Below are 25,101 nucleotides of genomic sequence, written 5' to 3' on the forward strand. Positions count from 1 at the left end.
CCGACTCTTCTCATCAATGGCTGTCATGAACTATTGGCCTTTATATCAGCTGGACATCAAAAATGCCTTTCTACATGATGCCTTAGAGGAGGAAGTTTATATGGAGCAATCACCTGGGTTTGTTGCTCAGAGGGAGACGAGTCTGGTTTACTGGTTACACAAATCACTATATGGCCTTAAGCAGTCTTTTCAAACATGGTTTGGAAGATTTAGTAAAATCATCCAGCAATTTGGCATGATCCATAATGAGGCAGATCACTCTGTATTTTATAAACATTCATCCTCTAATCTATGCATCTACCTCGTGGTCTACATGGATGATATTGTCATTACAGGTGATGATCATGATGGTATCAAAGGCCTAAAGCAGCATTTGTTTCAACACTTCCAAACTAAAGACTTGGGCTAGTTGCGGTACTTTCTTGGGATTGAAGTAGGCCAATCAAAAACAAGCATCGCCATCTCTCAAAGAAAGTATGCCCTTGACATTCTGAAAGAGACTGGAATGCTAGATTGTAAACCAATCGATACTCCTATGGATCCAAACGTGAAACTTCTACTAGATCAGAAGGAGCCTATTCAGACCCAGATAGATATCAGAGACTAGTGGAAAAATTAAATTCTCACTATGACCAGACCAGAGACTAGTGGAAAAATTAAATTCTTACTATAACCAGACCAGACATATCCTTTGCTGTTAATGTTGTAAGTCAGTTTCTTAACTCTCCTTGTGATAGTCATTGGGATGCAGTGGTTTGGATCTTGAGATATATTAAGGGTTCTCTCGAAAGAGGATTGATTTATAAAAATAGAGGCCACAAAGACATTGTTGCATATACAGATGCAGATTGGGCAGGATCTCCTAGTGATAGGAGATCGACTTTTAGATCCTGTGTTCTTATTGGGGGCAATCTCATCTCATGAAAAAGCAAAAAGTAGAATATGATTGCTAGATCAAGTGCAGAACCAGAATATCGAGCTATGACCCTTACTACATGTGAACTTATATGGTTGAGACAACTGCTTCAAGAATTAAAGTTTTGCAACGTAGACTCGATGAAACTCATTTGTAATAATCAAGCAACCTTGCACATTGCTTCCAATCCAGTCTTCCATGAGTGGACTAAACATATAGAGATTGACTGCCATTTCATCCAAGAAAGATCATCTTTGGAGAAACCACTACCTCGTTTGTAAATTCTAACGATCAACTAGCAGATATCTTCACCAAATCATTCTAGATCCGAGGATAACATACATATATAACAAGCTTGATGCATATGACATATACGCACCCGCTTGAAGGGGAGTGTTGATTGATATCCCTATATCCCTTGATTTGTGTCTACAAATCAGGAATTGTAATTAATGTATTTCCATATCTAGAGTAGGAGATATTTATCATTGTTTTGTTTCCTATTGTAATTGATTCGAGAAATCTGTATAATCCTAAACAGAAAATATATCAAATCCTGTTTAGAAAATATATCATTAGAAGATCAATAGGTTCATTGTACCTCGATCTTTATTGCTCTATATATAAGCTCTTGTAACATGAAAGATATACAAGCAATTCTAATTATCAACAGTCTTAAGTAGTTAAAAACTAAGAAACTTGCACAACCTTATCGAATTGCCTTGTTTAAGGATGAGGACGAAGTTCCAATAATGCAATGGAGTCTACTTGAGTTTTCCATTGGGAAGACTTATACTGACGAGGTTTGATGCGATGTAGTGCCCACGACGTATATCACTTGCTTCTAGAAAGATCTTGGCAATTTGACCAGAGCACCATATATGATAGGAACGAGAACACATACATAGTCATTAAGAATAATAAAAAGATCAGGCTGATTCCACTCAACAATACATCAAAATCGAAACCTAAATCAGACTTATCCTAAAAACCTTCATCCACCGAGGAGCAATTTGTGATGGCCTCGAACAAATCCCAATTTGCCAAAAATCTAGCAAGATCCCTGATGGTTTATGCCTTAGTGATAAAAGAAACAACTGAAACTTCTAAGGTTCCCTCGATTGTTCGACCATTGTTAGATGAGTTTTCTTACGTCATGCCAGAGGAACTCCCTGATGGCCTATCCCCTATGAGAGACATCCAGCACTACATTGACCTGATGCAAGGGCGAGTCTCCCATACCTAGCCTATTATAGGATGAGCCAATAAGCATGGAGAACTGCATCAATAGATCACTGACTTGTTGAAAAGAGGGTACATTAGAGAGAGTATTGAGTCCCATGGCTGTGCCTGCTCTCCTCACTCCCCAAAAAAGCATGGGAATATGACATGCTTGACATGCTAGGGGATGCGAAGATATTCTCTAAGGTCGACCTGAAGAGCGGATATCACCAGATCTGTATCCGACTAGAAGACAAGTGAAAAACAGCATTCAAAACCAAAGGACTATATGAATGATTGGTTATGCCCTTCGAGCTATCCAATGCCCCAAGCACTTTCATGTGTATCCCAAATCAGGTGTTATGGCCGTTCACTGAAAAATTCATTGTGGTATACTTCGATAACATTTTGAACTATAGCACGAGTCCTAAACTTCATCTAAACCATCTACACAAATGCTTCAGATCATGAGAGAAAATCAGTTATATCTAAACCTTAAGAAGTATACCTTTTTAATTGATAGCCTTATCTTCCTAGGTTATATTGTCTGTCAAGGGAATTAAAGTAGATCCCACTAAAATCAAAGTGATTCAAGATTGGGCAATAACTAAGATTTAAAGCTTTCCTGGACTTGTATCATCCTATAGGCACTTCATTCACAATTCCAGTTCCTTAATTGCCCCGATCACACTATTCGAAAGGGAGAAAATTTCATCGGACTTCTGAGGCAGCATCTCAGAGGATTCGCTGAGAGATCCTTGATTCAAGACCTACACGATAGCAATTTAGGGGGACATTTTGGTAGGATAAAACCTTGGGGTTAGTTCAAGAGCACTACTATTAGCCAAACATGCATAGGAAGTAGAACGATTTGTCTAACGTTAGATGACCTGTTAAGTATTTAAGGATCAAAAACAGAACACGAGCTTCTATACTCCTCTCCCCATTCCTTCTGCTCCTTGGGAAGACGTCTCTATGGACTTTATTCCTGACCTATCTAAAACTATACAGCATGTTGACTCAATCTTTGTGGTTGTAAATCGCTTCACTAAAATGGTCCATTTTATTCCTTATAAAAAGACATCAGATGCATCATATATTGCAAAACTATTTTCCAATAAATTATGTGTTTGCATGACATTCCTAGATCAATCATATCATATAGGAATACTAAATTTGTTAGTCATTTTTGGAGAATTCTGATGACCAAAGCAGCAAGTAGATTAAATTTTAGCAGCCCATATCACCCGCAAACTGATGGGCAAATAGAGGTGGTAAATCGATCTTGAGACAATCTTTTAAGATACTTGACGAGTGAAAGACCAACACAATGAAATTTAATCTTATCATAAGCTAAGTTTGCATATAATAGTTCCATCAATAGAACCACAGAAAAATCTCCTTTTGAAGCCCTCTATGGCCATCCTATTTCCCATTTTCTTCATCGAGCATCCATTCTATATCCTAGTAGAGTTAGTGCAAAAGCCAAGTTCTACTTGAAACAAGTTCAAGAGGTGCAACAACAGGTTCACAAAAGGGTGCAGGATTCCACTACCAAATATAAGGCAGCAGCGGACCTACACCGCCGAGATATGGATTTTAGTAAGAGAGATAGTGTTTTGGTTTATTTCAGGAAGGAGGGATTCCCAACCAGAAGTTATAGCAAATTAGGCAGGAAGAAATTTAGACTGTTCAAGATTCTCAAGAAGCTGGGGAAGAATGCCTATCTTATTGATCTGCCACCAAAAGTACCTATCTCTCGAGTCTTCAACGTGAGTGATTTGTTGGAGTATCATAGAGAAACATCCACTACTGCAGACATCAAGGTACCATCTTTCATTGCAGAAGCAAAGATGGCATCAGAGGACATGAAGGAGATTTTGGACGTTCTCGAGACTAGCACATGTCAGGGTATACATCTCCGATATTTGATATGTTGGCAAAGGCGTCCAATGACTGATAGCAGCTAAATTTCAAAGATAGTTGCACCGACTTCGAGAGGACCTATATCAAGCTATCAAGAGGCTATCTCGACGGGATCGAGATTTCTCCCATCCAAGAAGACTGATGTAGTGCATCAAGCGTTATTTTACTTTATTCATCAAATCATCATTTTGCTTTATTTCATTTATACTGTTTGATTCAATCCAACTTAATTATTTTAAGAAAGATTGGATAGATTAACCCAAATCTGAACCAAATCTTTTTGTTTATTTTTAACCAAACGGGGATGCCAATCTAGATTTGTGGAGATCACATGATTCTCCAACAAATATATCTTTTATCAAAGAAATGAAAAAGAAAAAGGGGAAAGAAAAAAAGAGATAAAAAAGAAGAAAAGAGAAAAATAACATTTTTGGACCAATCAGAAAGAAAAAAAAGGGAAAAAAAAAAGAAGATGATAAATATTGGCTTTTGGATCTTGAAAAAAAGGAAAAGAAAAAAAGATTTCATAGAAACCCTAAATCCCCTCTCTCTACGGACGGCTTCTCTTTATCTTCTAATTCATGATCGCTTCTTCCACATGCTCAGATTGATCTCTCCTTCCTCTCCACTCCTTCCAAATCCTTCTTGCCTTTCATCCTTCCCGTACTAGAGTTTGTCCTCCGTGGTGCCGCTAATCTTGATGGTCGTGGATACCCCGCATCTGGTAAATCGATTGCAACCTTGAACCTCTCCGATCTTTATCTTCTCATCTAAGATAATCAACTTTTCACGTAACCATCGTAATCTATTATCTTCTTAACCTTCCATCAAAACCTATCCACTTTCTTCTAATAATTAAGCTTGAAAAGATTTGATTTTTGGATGCTTCTTTTGGGACTATCATATGTACTTGGTGTTGGTGTATTAAACTCGGTTGTTCACCTTTCATTTTTAATGCTTATGGCTGCTGTTAATCAAAATATAGATTATATTGCTGCTGAAATTTACTTCCTGCGAAACTCTTAACTACAACTTAAAAGATCTTATCAAGTTCAAATTCGGAATCTAAGACCGCATTTTATCCTTTAAAACCCTCTTCCCACTGCACTGCTATAGTGAAGTGCCTGCAACACTGCATCAGCACTTGCGGCTACATTATCCCCACACTTCGTTGAAGCAAAATGAGGCGATCCTCTCCGCCCTCCAAGTGCCTCTACAGCCCTCTGACAACCACCACTAATCTCTCCGCACTCTCCCATTCTTTCCATTCATCTCTCTCCCCCTCCCCTCTCTCTCTCCCCCTATTTTTCTTTCTATAGAGGAAGGTAGAGCTTCGAAGGCCTCAACAGGCCTCCAACGGCCTCTCCAGCCTTTCAATCTCCTTCCCCTTCCATCTTTTCCTTTCTTTTCTTCTCCCTCCTAACCGGTGTTCCATTTTTCACATTGGAACCATCCCGATCAACCACTCATATGATTCGACGCGCCCCAAACCAAATGATTCGAGCCGATTCGGCGAACCCTATTATAAACTAGAAAAAATTACAGTAACACCCCTCGAACTTTCTTTTATTTACACTTTGACCCCAAAAGTTTAAAAAGTTGCAAACGAACGCCAAAACTTTAAAATCATTACAAAGAGGCCCAGTTGTCTGTTTCCGGCTTAATAGTGTTAATAGAAAAGATAAAATGACTAAAATGCCATCATATCACTTTCAATTAATACTTTTGTTTTTGGGGTATTAATCAATACTTTTTTTTTTGCTTGATATAATGGGAACCATGAAGACCCATTTGGAACCATGATCGAGAGCCTTGAGGAAAGAAGAAGCGCCCCACTATCCCACCTCATTGTCCCCAAAAGAGGAGCTTTGAGGAAAGAGGAAGCATTTCTTCCCTTTTTCTCTAAAGAGAGGAGATCAAGAGCTTTGGATTCCTCCTCTATGACTCCAATCTCCCATCATTGCGCTGGATTTTGGGGCCGAGAGCTCGTTGGTTTTGCTTTTCTAATTCTTCTTAGAGCCTAACGAATTCCCTCTGGATCATTTTTAATGAATTTCTCAAGATTTTTTCGCTGAAAATTTAGAAATTTTAGCCAATTTTTAGATTACTTTCACTTTGTTGCCTTAAGAGTCTTGTTATATATGTTGCTGTAGAGGTTAATAGACAGGAAAGGAGGTGCCTTTCTTTTGGGGATTAAACGCAACAAGTGGTTTGAGTGATATATAGAACAAAGATGCCTTCTTTTTAAGCTTTGAAATCCATCTGTTTCAGTTTTGTCTTTTATTTTTTGTGGATATAGTTCTATTGCTCAGAAGGAAGGAAATTTGAAATCCATCATGAGGTTTTCTGTAAGCTGATTTTGCTGAGGGAAATAGTACCAACTTGGTGGAGGTTTCTGATTGGTAATAAAAAACAAGACTGCTTTCTTTGCTTATGTTCATTGTTGCTCCCAATTTTCTTCGCTATCTTCTTTGGTATATGCCTATATGGTATTCTGAAAACTTTATGAGAAGACCCATTTAGCATCGTGGAGATTTGGGGATTTCCTTTTTTTTTTCTTTTTCGGTTTGACGTAATAGGAGATTTGGAACCATGATCTATGGATCTTCACAACATACACAGGCTACAAAGAAAAATAGAAATGACGACGTAATAGGAGATTTGGAACCATGATCTATGGATCTTCACAACATACACAGGCTACAAAGAAAAATAGAAATGAGCAACAGAAACAGCGCATGTGCACAAGCTATTAGAGATTGCTGATTTCATTCCTTAACTGTCATGAGGAACCTCTTCCTCTCTGAGTCGTCCTGCAAAGAAACCAAAGTCCATATTTTTAATCCTCAATTATGGCTTCAAGTTGAAAGAGAAAAGTTTTCTTTCTTTCTTTATTTCTTTCTTTTTCTGACAAGAGACAATAAAACAGAGAAGAACATAGGTACTTCAAAAAAGAGTGCATTAGCTCAGTCAGTCTAGTCATGCCTGGCACATGAGACGTCAAACCTGTGCTTACTCCAACTTCCAATTTGCCCTCAACCCACAGTCACAATAGAAGATGATGTTTTGGTCAGAGTGTTGGGTGGAGATATGGCTGCTGCTAGTGCTCAAAGCCATTATAGTCCAAGTTCTCCCTCCCTTTGATCTATGTTTCTTTTTATCCCTCCACCCTATCTTTTTCTTTCTCCCTCAAAATCATAACTCTTCTTTCCCTCCACTCCACTTTGTGCCAAAACCAAAGAACTTCTGGGAAGGACACTTATGGTATTTCATAAACTTAACCTCTCAGATGACCGTCACATCATAACATTGAAAGACACTTATAGTATTTCATAAACTTAACCTCTCAGATTACCCTCATATCATAACATTGAGACAGACGGTTGGACCTCTTTGCAACATTTCGAAAGTTTTGGGGTCTATTTAAAACTTTTTTCCTTTAGGATCTAAGTGTAAAAGGGGCAAAGTTCAAAGGGTGTCGTCATAATTTTTCCTATAAACTATATGAGTCAAAAGTACCGAGCCACATCTAGTATGCGATAAGTCTCCACCTTGGGAAAAAGCCTTTTATGTACATACATCTATCTTAAAAACATAAATGGCAAAACCATCCCGAACCATCTAATTAGGGGCACGCTGGACTGTACCGATGGCCAATTGGAACAGTTTCGGCGTTCAAAATGAGACACTGGCGAAGACGAACAGATGGAGAGGGAAAGAAAAGACAGAGGGGGGAGGGAAGGAGAGGGATGGTTGCAGAGGCCGCCAGATGGCCACTAAAGTTGCCGGAGTGCTGTCGAGGATGCCAGAGCTTCGCCCCCACCTAGAGAGAGGAAAAGATAAAGAGAGAAGAGAGGAGGGAAGAAAAGAAAGAGGGCAGGGAGGTTGGTAGTGGCCATCAGAGGGCTATGGAGGCCCCCAGATGACTGAAGGAGCGGCTCCACCCTTGTATAGATTGAAACAAGGGTGACTTGCTCCTATTTTGAGCTTTTTTTATTTTTACCAATTCACAGTAAAGTTGGCAACCCTGTTGCAATCCGAACGAAAGCAACGTCACTCCTCCGATCATCTGGAGGCCTTCGTATCCCTCCCTCCCTCTCCCTCCCCTCTTTTTTTCTCTCTCAGATTCTCCCTCTTGGCCTCTCCCTACTCCTCCAATCATCTGAGGTCTCGATAGCCCTCTAGCGGCCACCACCAGCCTCCCCATCCTCTCCCTATCCTTCCCTCCCTCTCCCTCCTTCCACCTACCTCCCTCTCTCTTCTCCTCTCTCCGGTTCTCCCTCTCCCCCGCTCTCTCTGCTATGTTGATTCGGGCCTAAATAAGGGCGTATCAAACCATGCCACCGCCCGAGCAGTATGGGCCCGGCTACCAACACAGCCAACCTTGCTTTAAAATATAAGGCAAAATTAAGCCCCATGCGATTCTCTTTGGCTGACACCCTCACTAAATGAATCCAAATGAGATTGCACAACTTCATATATAAACTTAGTGTATGTCTGTATGTGTATACTGTTCTGCAAGCTCTTAATCATGTCTGATCTTAGCAGCCAACTATCCTTCTTGAAGTGCTATATTCACTTCGAAAGTCACTCCCCTTCATAAGTCCTATCACACTTAAAGTCGAGCATTTTTTTTTTTTCAGATGATATCCCCCAGATTATCGTTTTTGAGTAGTTTCAGAACTCATGTATCAAGTATTCTACATGCAAGCAACAATCCCACTTGCAAACAAAGAATGAGAACACCTGATAGGTAAGTTCTTGTTATATCAACAAATCTAGGCACTAGTTTCAGAATTCATTCAAACACTTCCAGGCAATCTTGCTTCTAAACTTTTTTCATAATCTCTTTCTTTTGCAAGCTCTGTTTTCCTACTCACTGGATCTATATCCACTTTGCAATAACAAAGAGACAGAGACTTTTAAAGAGCCTAATTTACCATATAATATGAAATAAAAAGACAATGGTTACAAGTGTGTATAATAAAGGTAACCATACACCCAGTAACTACACTATATCATAGAGCTACTTACAGATAAATTACTCTCTTTGTATGATTGTCACATGTCACGCCTTTCCAGTCACAAGGATCAGGATCCTCTTGTCTCCAATGGAGCAAGACACCATCTGAACCAGAAATAGCCGTCTTAAAACTTAGAAGCACCTCACCTGTACGAAACAATCCTTGAATTAAGAAGATACAATTATACAAAAGAACAATAAGACAAATATTATGAAATTTCTGAAACATCTCATACCATCCGAACTAATGGCACTGCTTATTGGCACCACCATGAGGAGGACAAGCATTATGGAAGGAAGGTGTTGCCTCTGACATTTCATCAGAAATATGCCCATTGATATGCTTGATGAGCATAACAAAATTACAACAAATCATCTGATGGATCCCTGATGTCATCCATAAAGAACAAAGTTATCTGTAAGAGATGTAAATGCCATCTGAACTGTGAAAAAAAAAATAAATAATCAAGGGAGGGAAGAGGGGAGGGGGGGAGAGAGAGAGATCAGCTCAGTAACTAGCAGAGAAATCATTCCTTGAATTCCTATCAAACACATACTGCACACCCCCAACCATGTCATCTTATGCAGAAGAATCTTCTCTAATCGTTCGAATAACTACCTTAACATAATTACTTCCAACTGATTATAAATTATCGAGCTCTATCGAATATATAATTCAGTTTAAGGACTGGTTGGTTGCTTGTGACAGAAGATTTATTGTAGTTAAAGAAAGCATCTAGCTGGAACTGCAGAGTTCTATGTGGCTAAAATGATTTTGTTTGGATGGATGCAACTGCAAGTGCCTTTTTTTGGGGGGTTTCGCTAAGTCCGCAGCTGAGCACTGTAGGGTGACAAAATTTATTTGGTAGATGTGGCAACCTTATATATTGGCCATTATAGGGTGGTAAATTTACCTCATAGCCTTAATTCTTATTATGACAATCCACCTTTCTGGAGCCCCAGTACCTCCAACCAAGTAGAAGAAAATACGTCGGAAGTCTATTCTAATTCACCCACGAATTAGGCTTGCACAGTGATACAACATCTAGCAGATCCCATTAAGGCAGGATTACCTGCTCAGTTACCTTTATAGTTCCTATCAATGTGGCACTAGCATGGCTAGTCATGAGTCAACCAATCAAATGAGGAGATCAGTTAATGCAGTGTAAAAGGCTAAAAATTGTATTAATAACTTGACACCTATCTCAAAACTGGTTTCAGAATAACATTGTAGACCTAGAATTGACATCACCAAATTTGAATTGATCAAAGCAATTACACATGTTTGTCAAAAAAAAAAAAGAAAAGACATGATAGAGGCATTTAATTGGAATTTGGATATCAAGTTGAATCCAAAAGAAAGAAAGAAATTTTAAAAAAAAAAAGAAAATACAAATAAGCAATTCATATTGTATCTTCTTCAGCATTGTAACCTATGAAAAAAATTCTTCTCCTAATTAATTGTTTGCGTCGAATGGCAAGGGAGAACTGGTTCTACCACTGTCAAAACCAAGACATCCGCTATCTGAAAACCCCACAAGCATGGCATCAATCTCATATTGCTTAGTCACAGCTTCACAGGTGACACCAATCAGGGTTTTCAAAATCAGACCGAACCGCCCGATTCAGGGTGTGCCGAACCGGATCGGCACTGAACTAGGTCAGTTCGGCCCTGGTTTTCGGCACCCGACCCAAAAAAAAAAAAAAAGAGAGAACCGCCCGGTTTGGCCTTGAACCGGACGGTTTCGATGTGAACCAGGCGGTACGCAGCTTAATCGAGCCGAACCGCCTGGTTTGGCTTTCTTTTAACATAAGTTAAGACAGAGAAGAAGTCTTTCGACTTCTCTATTTCTCAATCTCTCTCTCTCCGTTTCTTACTCCCTACCACAAAGAGACGTAGGAAGACTCAAGAAATATGTGAATTAAAGCTTTTTGAGGTATGTTTCTCAAAACCATGCTCTCTTTCCTCTCTTCCTCTCTTTTTTTTTTTTGAAAAATTCATGAAAAATGAAAAAAGAAGAGGAAACCATGTCAAAAAAAAAAATTTGACATGATTTTAATATATGTTATAGATCTAAATATAATCTACACAATGACACTAAAATCATTAATTTTCGTTAAGTATATAATTTTTTAAATTAAAAAATATTTTTGAAATAAAAAATTAAAAAATAAATTTCAAAAAATAACTATAAAATCATATTATTGTTTAGAGACTTGCAAGCTATTTTGACATAAATTTGATCACATTTATCAACATTTTAACGTATCTTGTGCATAATGGCCTAGACCTAAATTTGAAAAAAATAAAACATTTCATATATGTCCACCGTCTAAGAAAATTATATGCAGTGTCCATGATAAAATTCTACATGGATCTAAGATCAAATTATTTTTTTCATAATTTTTAAATTTTTAATATATTTTATTTTAAAAAAAATTAAAAATCAATAAATAATTTAAAAAATATAAAAAAATAGATAAACGAAATCTATCATTTTTACGTACTTATTGAAGTGATGTGCTTATCAATTTTCATGAATGGATCCATCAAGGAAGAAAAAGGATCCAGATCGTGACATTGATTGGGAGCATGGAGAAATGATCTCAGGTCGACAACATTGAAGATGTAAATGGTGTAACATAAAATTCAAGGAAGGAGTTACACGGTTGAAGCAACATTTGACTGACGGCTATCTAGATGTAGCTATGTGCCGCAAGTGTCCACAAGAGATCCGTCGATTAACGAAGAAATACTTCGCTAATTTTAAAGTAGAGAAGAAAAAAAATTTGATAAAGAAGGCAGAGGTGGATCATCAAGCAACAGAGCCACCTTCTTATCACTCTAAGGAGTCAGAGGAAGAATCTGTTCCAGATGATGAGCAGGCACAGATCGATGCTGTCATTCGAACGAGCTTGGATGATCAGTGGCAGCTAGAGAAAGTAGCCAGGCATAGAGCTTGATTTGGACCGTCAGCTTATGAGGTCGAATCAGGCTCAGGGAGCACTGCAGCAAAGTCGACTCACGGTTTAGGAAGACATCCTCAATTAAAGAGCCCGCTGGTAGAGGCATTAGCCATCTTGCATCTATGTTGGCAGCATTTGGCAGTAGAAAAAAGTCCTCTAGGGAGATTCCAACAAGAGCCACTATCCACCACTTGGATCCATATGTATTTCTAGTAGAGATTTCAAGCAACAGAGGATTGACACTATATTGAAGAAAGATAAGAAGAAGGATATATGATGAACTATTGAATCTTGATTTCACTTTAGTCACATCCCAGCAAATGCAGCAGACAACCCATATTATCGCTTTGCTATTTCATCTATACAAGATGCCGATTCAGGTGTAGATCCTCCAAGACCAAAGGATATCCATGGTGAGCTTCTTGACCAGAATAAAAAGGATCTTGAAAAATGGATTGCCTCGTATCAGAGCAAGTGGCTGGTATATAGGTTGATTGTGATGTGTGATAGTTGGACTGGTCCTACTAGACGAAGCATCATCAACTTCTTGACATATTGTGATGGAAGAACATTCTTTCACAAGTCTGTTGATACTTCGTTGAGGTACACGATGCCAGCTACATCCTCAAATTGATGGAGGTGATTGATCAGATAGGAGAGCAGAATGTCATGCAGGTTATTACAGATAACGGCCCATAGTATAAGACTATAGGGGAGATATTGATGGAGCAGCGACAGCATATTTTCTGGATCCCATGTGCTGCACATTGTATCGAACTGATATTATAGATATTGGAAAGATGCGTAGGATGTAGAAGGTAGTGGAGTCAGCACGGAGCATCATTAGATTCATCTACAACCATACATGAGTCTATCATTGATACGGTAGTTTGCTAGGGGTGATATATTGAGACTAGGTGTCACTCGATTTGCTACTAATTATATAACACTTAATAGTCTGATTGAAAAGAAAGTATATTTATGTCAGATGTTTGTCAGTCATGGATGGCAACAAAGTAGATATGCCCGAACAACACTGAGAGGCAATGTGGAGAGCTTAGTGACGAGACAGTTATTCTGACAGCGGGCCGAGAAGATAGTGGCGGCTATCAAGCCTCTATATGAAGTGCTTTGGATCGAGGATAGTGAGCGATACCCCCAAATGGGCTTCTTATATTATATGATGGAGAGGACAGAAACAAATCAAGATGGCAGATCCATAACATGTCGATGAGTACATCAGGATCATCGATCATCGATAGAGCTATCAAATGGATAGGGAGTTACATTTAGCAGGTAAGCAGCAAATCAAAAACTCTTTCAAAATTTGTATAAATAAACTTAATCAATTATGAAAATTTATATGCACTTGTACAGCTTATTATCTAAACCCAAGGTTTCAATACTCCATACCTGATATTAGCATGGATGAAGAGCTTTTATCCATCCTACGAAATGTAATAGACAAGATGGAGCCCGATTCAGACACCACAGCTACGTGTCTTGAATAAGGAAATTAAGTTCCATGATGTTTATTAACTTAGCTGTATCTTCAACAACTAAGATTTTATAACAAATAATTTTTTTACAGATGAAAATATTTAGGGAGGACACAGAATCATTTGGAAGTAATATAGCGATCAGAAGGAAATCAAAGATGAATCAGGGTATATATTAATAAATCTATTATCATATTGACATATTCAATCTTTTTTTTTATTTTGCTAAATTTCAATGATTTTGCAGTTGAATAGTGGATGCATTTTGGTAATCCGTACGAAATTTGAAAGATCTTACCATCAAGATCCTCTTCCAGATAGTTTCATCGAGTGGATGTGAACGCAACTGATCAACCTCTGCCCTTATCCACAATAAGCAAAGGAACCAAGATAGAAACGCCTCAATGATCTTGCGCATGTGCACTATAATTTGAAACAGAGACTCAAATGCATTGAGGAAGAATTCAGCTGAAGTACTCAGATCCGACTACGAGTAATTTTATTGATGAAGAAGAAGATTCGATGATCGAATGGGTTACGAGTCAACAGCAGGACCAAACTTGATGAGCTAGGATCGCCTCCACGACCTACCAGTTTTGTTGCTAGTGAGGCTGGGATGGACGCCTCTGAATGGGCAAGTAGCAACATTCCACATAGATCTCCAGCTGATACACCACAGCATCCACCCTCGCAGCCTAAGCAGCCAAGCAAGACATGACAAGAAGGCAGACAACTACTAAGCACAGAGACAAAAAAAAAAAAGAAAAGACAGTTGCAGCTTCAATAGAGAATGAGCATTCGGCTCACTCAGATTCAGACACCAGACAAACCAGTGATGATAGTTCTTCATCTACTTATGGATCTGGTGATCATAGAGGGATCGAAGAATAGGAGACGCAGTCGGTTGGTGGTCTTCTATTCATTAGTAATTTAGTTTACGCATGCCACGCAGGATAGGGACCACAATGTATGAACTGGTGGAGCCCGTGATGATACAATTTCATACAGACGACGGACTCTGCAAGTCGTTCAGGAGATGATACAACTACAGATGACTTCGCACATAGAGTAGGATCTATAGATGTATCAGATTCGTCCTCATATTCTGGATCCTCTTATCCGCAGCCACAGACAGCCTATGATCCTTATGGATATGGATATCGATATGGTGCATCGGAGACATCATCTTCTAATGGCTACTATCCTGTGCAGCCAGAGTGTCTTATAGATCGAAATTTGCTATCGATATATTTGGATGGACCTCTTCACAACCAGACTATTAGCCCGACGATAGCTTTCAGAGTCAGAACCTCAATAACGGATCGACGATGAGTTATGATCCAACACGCCTATCTTATGGAATGAGCACGGATGATTATAATGCTATATGGCTAGAGGATGGACTGATATTCCTCCTGACTAAGATAGATGATCTTTATTTATGGACATCGACGATCGATCAGATCCTGATAATCCATATGTATTGAGTATTTTTTGATTTTTTAATTAGTTTTAGTATTTTAGAATCCAATGATATCAAGTCCATGAATTGATTATTTAAGATGCTAAATAACATAATGTCATACTTAGATTCATGTCACATGTGATTAAAGATGTATCGGAGTGATACGAACATTAATGAATATCACTAAATATCATTTTGAACTTTAAATTATTTAATAATTCATAAAAACTTGATTACACACCTCCCACCCAAAAAAAAAAAAAAACAAAAAAAAAATTGGTATGCGGTTTGGCTAGCACGCCACCATACCATGTGTCGGTACGGTATCAAATCGGGACCGTACCAAATTGATACCATACCAAATCGATCGATGACCTAGACAGTCATCGGTACCAATTTTTAAAACCTTGACAACAATAGTTTATTGTTAGCCTCATCTGCACTATCCCTTATCGGATCACCACCAGGGATGATCAGTGTGATAGGGTAAAGGAGAGGTTCACAAATGAACTTAAAAGAAGTAATATTTGAGTGCAATTAAAGCACTCAAGCAATGCTCGGAGGGCCTTTAAGGATGACGAATGCATCGCAGCCCAAACCACGACCACTCAAGATAGGGAAGAGAAGGGGGACGAGGGTAAGGGTCTTAGGGATGGAATTGCAAGGGGTTGTGCAGTTACATTGATGCAAATCAACTGCTTCAGGTCAAGTCACTTGAGCCACAATAAGACACCATGCAGCCAAGTCATCATTTGCAGCTTAGCCCCTATTTGCTGGCTGAGTTGCTAATAGTTCGTTGAGTTGTATTAAACCAAGCTGTCAACACAGATGTGCAGGCCTTTCAATTGCAGCAACCCAAACAACTCATTAGAAATTGACATTAAGCATGATAACTAGTTTTTTCCCCTTCCTAGAACTAAAGAAAGAATTACTCTTGTAAGGGCATTGCTAAAAACAATACAGAGAGACTATTGGGTTTGGGAAGATGCTCAATAAAAAGAAAGGGATTCTGAAGCAGAACCATTATGAATTTCTTTGTATCAATAGCAAGAAACACATTTTCCCCCAGAAATGCAGACCAGAATTGTTGTAAGTTGATAGATCAACTGAAAGTCAGCACATGACCTATCGAAAGCATGGTAAGATGTAGCTCCCTAACAGCATTTTTTGCATGCCTTGATAGGAAGAAGGCACAAGAAATTAAAATACCAGTTGATAAAATATTACAGAACTATGTATATTCCCGAAATTTCATGGCTATATACTAAAGATAAAGGTAAAAGAGAAACACAGAATCATAGGAGAGAACCAAATCAACGTTTTGCTCTCCAGTAACCATTTTCTCTCCACTTTGCTTTCGTTCCCCTATCAAGAGTTGAATGTGATCTCGGATAGATGAAGTGCTGGGATATAGTTAACTATTTATCCTCATATGGAAGGTCACACAGAAACACATTAATCAAATATGTACTTAGACTAAAAAGTAAACCAGTCCACAAGTAGATCCTCCAACAACTGATTAGTACCAATGAGTTAGGTCTTCATAGGGACTAAACCAATTAATAGTAAAATAGCAAAATAGAAATTGTTTGACATTTGGCATCATGAATCTCCAGGCCATCTATGGCATCACTGTGGCTGATAATCCGATAGTGAAGCCAAAAATGAGAGTAAGGGTCAAGCAGCCCAACACCAAGGTCTATGTTGGCGCAATGCTCATAACATAGTAAGGCTCTAAATGTAAGACTTTGGTCTGGACCAAGCAATCCAGGACCAAAGCCTATATTGGTGCAAGGGTTAGTAATGCTGCAATGGCAGCTGCACTAGTGTTAGAGTATCTAAAGAACTTGAAATCTCATCGATTCCTAATCTACAACTGAAAAGAAAAGAGAGGTGTATGCATTCCTTTTGCCAACCTAATTAAGAGTCACATCATTCCCATACAAGAGGTCTATCAAACTGTAAATAGGGACAGCATTTTCCAAGAATATTAGAATGGCACCCAGACATGCTAGGGAACATCAGACAAGAGAAGAGGTAGGTTTTGATTGCTAATCCAGGCAAAAAAGCTTGAGAGCCAACACCTATTACATGATCCACTGGATTGGTTTAGAAGTCCAAAATGCAGTTCAATAGCAGGTAGCCTTTTCTCTACCATGCAGCCTACAAGTTTCTGAGTCAAAATACAAGCACAATAAATAAATAAATACATTTATTAAAAAAAAAAATGTTAAAATAAAAAACCAAGAGTATCAGAGAAACTTTAGATGCTTAAAAAAAGCCTAAATAGGAAAGGAGGTATAATTGTGACCTTATGCTCTCACCAATTACTCAAAAAGACATTAAGTATTTTAACAATTATAGTCACACCAATAAACATTTAACAATGAGAAGTGAAAAATGACTTTGTTAAATGAGATGAGAAAAACTTCTATGTGGAGCAACAGAAAACAACTTATAGTCCTAAGAAAGCTTCTCATGTTATAAATATTAGTCGCCTTTTTTAGGTTTCCCTCCAATTTTTCTATGGCAAAATTCAAAGAGTTTCGAATATTTGGAGCCTTTTCTTTGAGGGAGAATCATCTCCCTCTTGTTCTTTCTCATAAGTTTAGTCCAACATCAGGTAGAGATTCTTTTAAGCCTATATACAAAGAGATGGGAACTCAAGCCCATTGGGGGCTTGGAAGAGAGGGAAACTTTTAGTACACCTACGCATTGAGATGAGCCACGCCACACCACGCCAGGCCAGCGCATGGACATGAGCATGGGTTGGGTTTGGATTTGGGTTATCCAAGCCCAAAACTCTTTTTTTTTTTTCTTCTGATCACAATTTACTGCTCTTCATTACCATTGATTCTCTTTATGATGTTCCTGACCATTGAAGTCTTTAAATGGGTTTTTGACTGTTAGGGTGCCATTACCATATCGCACTACTGGTCTCTATACCACTAACAGTTGGGATTGCTACCCAAGTCTCCTAGAGTTTTCCATGTAGGAGAGGTAACCCCTTTGGCAGAGGCAGAGGCATAGACAGAGAAACATCCAACTTTGTTTTCCCTATCCTTTCCTCTCTTTTCCTGGGCAACCTAAAGGTTATCTTGCGAGTTCTTATCGATCTATCCGTGTGCCAGCATCACTAGTGAAGATCATCTATTGTATATTGTGGAGAAGTAGCACATAAAGTCTGTACTTGAAGGGGTGGCTAGAATCCTCTATGGACATTGCCCAGCATGCACCAGATCCCGTGCAATTTTCATATTTCTTTTGTTGTATAGCGAAGCTGGTTACGCTGCAGTTTTCACCAATAGACACTGCTATCCAGTGTTACACACTACAGTACACATCCTGACTCTTCCCACTACATATCGCAGGCATAGCATGCTCTCAGCAAGGTTCGCAATTGCAGTGCCGGATCCCATTTCAATACTATATTGGTATAACATCAATATGCCTAGAACAGGGGGTCAATTCGGGATACCGACACTCGATATGTCTCCTGTACAAAGTATCGGTTCAGTATTTGTAAGGTACATTAATACAGGGCATTGCACATTGGTACTGCAAACCTGGACTTTCAGTTTACCTTTCTTCTAGACCCCTAATAGCAATTGCTTATTTGTGTGCTTTTCCTAACATCTCAACCCTGAACCCTAAACTTTTTTCATAAATGCCTCATTTATTTCAAGGCTACGAATAATCCAGGATCATTAGCACATATTGATCAGGTGCTCTTAGGAAGCCTACTGGGGCACAAAACAGAAGCATCTAATATGAATGGGAAAGACTTTAATCCAACAGTCACTGATTGTAAAAGGTGCAAGGTCAGATTTGATAGTTTTACTCAGTTTCCACAAACTACAGACACCACTTGCACTTCTGACGCCTTAACGAGCAGCAATCCTCCTCCTTTTCCTGGAAGATATAAAGCTAATCAAGAAAGACCACTACAAGATCCAGAGCTTCTAAAGAAATTTAACCTAGTGTACGCAATTAACTAAATCCAGAAGAAAAATACCTTAAATGCGGTAAAAATCCTAGCTTTTAGAGGCTATGTGAGGGTGGAATCAACAGAAGAAATTGCATGTGATGGAACCAAAAAGGTTGGATTTTTCCAACAGTTTCACGATCTTGGAGTAATCAAAGACAAAATTACAGGAAAAGGAGCAGAAAGGAAAGCAAAAAAAAAAAAGAATCTCACCTTCAATGAAAATGCGAGCCAGACATCAACACAATAGACTGAAATTCTCCATGATAAAACCCAAAGGCTAGTTTTTTCCACTGTTCCACGATCTTGCAGTGACCCGAAGCGAGCATTGCGGACAAGCAACGGGACAACTCCAAAAAACAAATGAAATTGAAAAGAAAACCAAGAGAGAGGAGAAGCGATCGTACCTCCAATCGATCTCCGGAGGAGCTCGAAAGGAATGTGGATCAGGAGAGAAGAGAGGAGAGAGAGGGGAGTGGAAGGAGGTGGGAACCCTAGATTTCCGAGATAGGGCGTGGGGGGTGGGGAATGAGGAAGGGGAGAGGGAGAGAGAGAGAGAGAGAGAGAGGAGTGTCGTTTCTCGGACCAATGAGAGAGAGATGGGGGATGCTGCCCCAGGGACAACGCGACGCCTCACACGTGTAGCCGACGCTGGAATCTTTTTCCACCGGCACGTGCGGGTTGGGGTGGCCCAGGAAGCGCGCGACGGAGTCGGTGTCCCGGTGACGTGACGCCTGCCGAAGACAGTATATACTGTTTTCTTGGGGGGTAAATTGAAAAGAAAAGTACAGCAGAAAAATTAAAAAAAGACAGCCTACGCTGCTTGCTAAACAATAAAGTACAATCCTGCTGTAGCTGATGCCGTATGGAATCCTGCACTCCTAAAATCAAACGAGATGCGAATCATACAATACCCTTTTGTAGGGTACTCATTGCGAGATCTGGTGGTTTATTTCCAAAGCAAGAAAATGAAGTGCAGACTCTGGCCATGGTATGCCTTTCATGTTGCATTTGAAAGTAAAATAAGGTATAATGGTGGAAGTAATGCAATTTATTTCTTTCTAAACAATAAAACTAATAGGTAGATAATGGATTACTTCTATTTAGAAGCAGGAATGCTTGAGCCAAATCTGACCCAATTTCATATTTAGGCAATGAGTTTGGACCCAAACCGATACTATTAGCTGGTTAGATCAAGTCAGATTCCACCTATGGGAAGGATTTTAGACTTAGTATGCCATTTGGATCAAGTCAAGTCACATACAATGTAGACACAACCAAAAATATTCCGATCATAACCGGTTTAGGATAGGTTTCTAATTCGAGTCAAACATTTAGCTATTCTTTTATATCTAAAAAATAATAATTTATAATTAAATATGAAACCATTACAAAATTTAAATATAATTACAAAATCCAACTTAAAATTAAGTTTTTATTCAAAATTTTTAATTTTATCCATCAAAAAAATTAGACATGATTTTTTTTAAATATATATATTTATATAATTGAGGATATTATAGATAATAATCCACCAAAAATAATAAAATATAAATATTTGGACATAATTAAGTGAAGATACTGAGAGAAAATGTAGTTGTTGAGATTGGAAAAAAAAAATTAATGTAAATGAGATTCATTCAATGAATTGAAAAAAAGTATTTAAAGTAAAGCTAAAAGAACTTGTATGGTTCGGATTTTTTAATTGAGCCACATCGGCTCCGAGTCAGGTTGGGCCCGAAGATATATATGCCAGGTCAACTCAAGTTTGATCAACAAATACATGATCCAGATTGGATTGGTGTTTGATTGAAAAATACATTATGCATACTTCACCTAGAATTTAGTTCATGTTCTAATTTTTGAGTCCACCCAAGACATGGGTCTTCAAATATGTATTGGATCTAGCCTAATCACATCAAGTCCTAGTTAGCTCCCCAATTGACTTGAGCCATTTGTAAACTTATTTTTATTCTTATATTTTCTTTATAGCTTCTTGATGATACAAAAAAAATTATTGAATTTTATTTTGATTTATTTTATTTTTGTTCTTGCAAATATGGAGCATTTTATACTTTAATTGATATCTTGGTGACTAATATTATAACATGTTCATGGATGCATCAACATATGTATTAACTTTTATAGTGTTTCCCACGTGTGCAAACATATTTTAAAGTACGTGCATAGTAGTCCTATTATGTTCAAATGAAATTTATGTCCAAAATAATTTTTGTAAAAATTTTAGGATAAATTGTGGAAATATCTTTGATTTTAGTTTAATTTTACTTATACATCTTCAATTTTAAAAAATGTTAAACTAGTTCTTCAAGTATTCAAAATATTCGCTTACCAACAATGATATTAGTTTTCTATTGCAATGGATAAAAATATCTCTTGCTCATATAAGAAGGATTATTAGCGAAAATGGGGTGGAGGTGGAGAGTCACCGTGGAAGGGAGCACAGTGGTCATGGAGGTCGGCATGGAGAAGAAAGGCGGCATCAAAAGCCTCATGGGTAAAATTGGAGGAGGAGGAGAAGAGAAGAGGTGAGAAAGAAGGATAGAGAGAAAGAGAGATCGTCAGGGGACGGAGATAGAGGGAGCTGCCATGAAGGGAAGGGCTCATAGATAAGCTTGGAGGAGTATAACAAGAAGAAGAAATGGGTGAAGAGGAAAGGAAGAAGGGGGGAGAAAGGATCGTGGGCAAAGAAATGATAGAGATGGAGGGAACCGCCATGAAGGAGGAGGGCTCATGGGCAGCCTTGAGGGAAGAGGAGGAGAAGTGAACGAGGAGAATGAAGAGAAGGAAAAAAGAGGGGTCGCCAATAAGGAGTGGATGAAGGTAGAGTTGAAGGGCCCATAGATGGATTCCATGGGTGGATTTGAAGGAGAAGAAAGATAAGGCAGAAAAATAAACGAGGAGGAATGGGAGGAGGGGAAAGAAGAGTTGCCAACAAGGAAAGGGTGAAGATAGAAGAAGGGCTCATGGACGGACGTGGAGGAGGAGTGTATGGGAGGAAGGAGAGGGAGAGATCATTTGAGAGGAATAGATAGAGGTGGAGAGAGTCGTTGTGGAAAGGAGGGCTCGTGGATGGACTAGGAGAGGAAAAGTAAGTGAGAAAAAAAGAGAGAAGAAGAAAGAAGGGGTTACTGATAAAGAATGGATGAAGATAGAAAGAGCCGTCATGAAGGGAGAAGGCTTATAAGCGGGTTTAAAGGACGACGACGAAGAGAAGTGATCCAAAAAGAAGAAGAGGAGGGGAAGGAGAGGGAAGGAGGAGGAGAGAGGAGAGATGTTGGCAATAGAGGTGGCGAAAGAGAGCAATCGGAGAGAAGAGAGGAGGCAGAAGATAGGAATAAGGATAGTTTGGTTATTTTATAAAATGATGATATTATGTGATAGTCAAATAGCATATTATATTAACGAAGATAAATGGTAGGATTATTTTAGAACATCCCAAAATTTGAAAGGCTGGTTTGATATTTTTTAAAATTAATGAGATGTAAGTGAAATTAGACTAAAGTTGAGATGTTATTCTTGTAATTTATCCAAAATTTTAAAAATATCTTTTTTTCTAAAGGAATAAAATTATTTTGCCTTTTTACATTTGCAAAATAGACTATTTCTTGGTATGTTAGATTTTTTACTTAATCATCATCAATCTTGATCATTTGTACGTACAGATTCTTAGGGATTTCTAATAACCCTAAGATCTTATTACCATGTAAGCAATTTTTTATCCCAAAATGAAAATGTTTCAATCCCATATCTCAATAAGGCTCTTCAAGACTTATTTTTTTTAACAGTGAGCATGGCATTGTTGATGCTGGCATTTGCAATACAACATATTTTATAACTGTGTGCATTGTGCATGAGATTTATAGCGGTCAATCCTTAAAATGACCATTCAAATCTTATCTCATCACTTAGGTACTGTTGGGAAACACTTGCAAGCTGACTTATTAGGCCCTATTTTATTGCAAAGTTAGTCCGAAATAAATCAAATGACTTATTTTTAAATTACTTTATCCAGAATAAACGACAAAATTTCTATTGGAATCATGCTCAAAAATAACTCGGCCTACCTTTCAAAATGTGAATTTTAGCTTTATGATAAAGTGGCCACCCAATTGTTGGGCAAAAACAGTCTTTTCCACATCAACCTTTAACTAAACATAGCCTTAATTTAGTAGATATGCTTAATGTGAAAGGAGCATGCTAGTTTTATGAGGCAATGAGAATTGAAATCTTTATTTGAACCACATTTCCAATGCAAAGTAAAAAGGTAAACTGTAATACAAAAGCGAAGTTGGATACTGGGAAGGTGATGGAAACTTAATATATTGGCAATGCATTTCTTGTTTTCTCTAGGGGGTGCAACTATGACCATGCTAATCACCATCCAAGCCAAGCCAAGCCATAATTTGGATTACCTTGGCCAAAATAAACATGATCTGGTTTGAGCTTGGGCTGAAAAATGGCATCTTCATTTCAAGTTGGTTTTGTTTTGGTCACGAGCTTGAGTAATCCAACCCAACCTAAACCAAACCCAAATGTCCACACTAAACTAACTAAATTGACCTAACCTATGATGACTCCATATTTGTTTATAAGGTCCTCAAATTGAGCAGACTAACACCTAAATCAAATTTCTAAAATTACTTGCACAAACCAACTTAGCTTAAACATTAGCGAAACTAATTAACTTACGCCCACCTAATCCTTTTGAATTAGGTTTGGATTGGGAGTTAAGCAGTGTGGTTTGTTGTTGAATTGAATTGGGAACCAATTGAGTGTTCTCTTAGATAGATCGATCCCCAACCTGACACACATGGTGCAAGTTGACCGCTTGATTCTCTATAGTGATAATGATCCCTTCATGTGCAACATATCCAATTGAAGGATTGTTTGATTCTTGGAAACAACTGCAATAATGTGATCACATTATTTATGGATGGCCACAATCAAATCACATGCAGGTACATAGGGTGAATAGTCATGGCATGACAAAAATAAATCAACTTGCTAATACTTTAGTTGCATAGTCAACACACGACAAGGATGCATAGCTGTAACCAAATTAGACGGCCATTGAAGGCTTCAGACATCCCTTTCCTTCTTGTCTTTCTTTAGTTTTGCAGGCGGGTGGTGGTTAAATAAAAGATGTTGCAATTAATCAGCCTAAGGCTGTTAGGACGACGACTTGTGAAGCATCATCCATGCTCAAAAAATTAAACTGTGAAGAAGCAATCTTGGGTGGAATTTGTTCACAAATACTAACAGACCCTGGCGTCAGTTAATCAAATCAGGTTATTACAGTGAGCACCCGATCACATTGAGAACACCAACAAGATGGAGGTCATTAGAGTTCTGGAAGAATGCTCTAAAGGTTAAAAGTCTGTTTCAGGCAATGGCGAATTTCAGAGTTGGAAATGGTTCTCAAATTCCATTTTGGAAGACTCGTGGCTATTCGATTAGCCAATTAAAGAGAGATTCCCACTGTTATATATTGCTTCGCCGACCAAGAAAGCTACGGTGGCAGAAGTTTATAATATATACCCGAACAACGAGAAGTGGCTCGCATCGCTGAGCAATCATCTGGATCTACAAATCCTTCGAGATAGACTGAAAGATGTTTCTATCTCCAATAACCGGACAGCATATATTGGAAATGGTTTTCCCAGAAGAAGTTTTGTACACAGATCTGTCATCGGTTTCTGTTAGATGGAGGTGTGTGGCCTATTTCAGCAAAATAGTCTGGAAAATAAAAATCCTTCAAAAGGTCAAATTCTTTCTCTATCTTAGCTCTCAAGATAAAATTCTTACAAAAACCAACTTAGCTAAGAAAGGGTGGAGAGGAAAAATTAATTGCACGCTGTGTGATTTATGGCCAGAAATGATGGATCACCTGTTTAAATGTTCATTCTCGAGGAAGGTATGGGAGAGATTTCAAAAAACTTTCACCTCAGAGACCTTCCACAGATTCAAGCAGAGCTTTGGATGAATTGGCAAACAGAAGAACCACTTTTACATGGTTTAGATATCTTCTTGCTAATGGATTATGGTGTTTGTGGAAAGAACAAATAAGAGATGTTT

At 38.4% G+C, this 25,101-nt stretch overlaps 1 protein-coding gene across 1 annotated transcript in view; it reads right to left on the minus strand.

The window, feature by feature from the left end:
• The window catches only part of LOC105053544 (LRR receptor-like serine/threonine-protein kinase FEI 1), a 45,187-nt gene extending 25,634 nt beyond the window's left edge, over positions 1-19,553 (minus strand). Inside the window, 4 exon segments of the mRNA XM_019853763.3 lie at positions 9,098-9,233; positions 9,323-9,473; positions 18,859-18,929; positions 19,216-19,553. Coding sequence (XP_019709322.2) covers positions 9,098-9,233; positions 9,323-9,422 — 236 coding nt within the window. The 5' untranslated portion in view covers positions 9,423-9,473; positions 18,859-18,929; positions 19,216-19,553.
• Between the last annotated feature and the right edge of the window lie 5,548 nt (positions 19,554-25,101).

Source organism: Elaeis guineensis, chromosome 11 (genome assembly GCF_000442705.2).
Source record: "Elaeis guineensis isolate ETL-2024a chromosome 11, EG11, whole genome shotgun sequence".
Classification (NCBI taxonomy): domain Eukaryota; kingdom Viridiplantae; phylum Streptophyta; class Magnoliopsida; order Arecales; family Arecaceae; genus Elaeis; species Elaeis guineensis.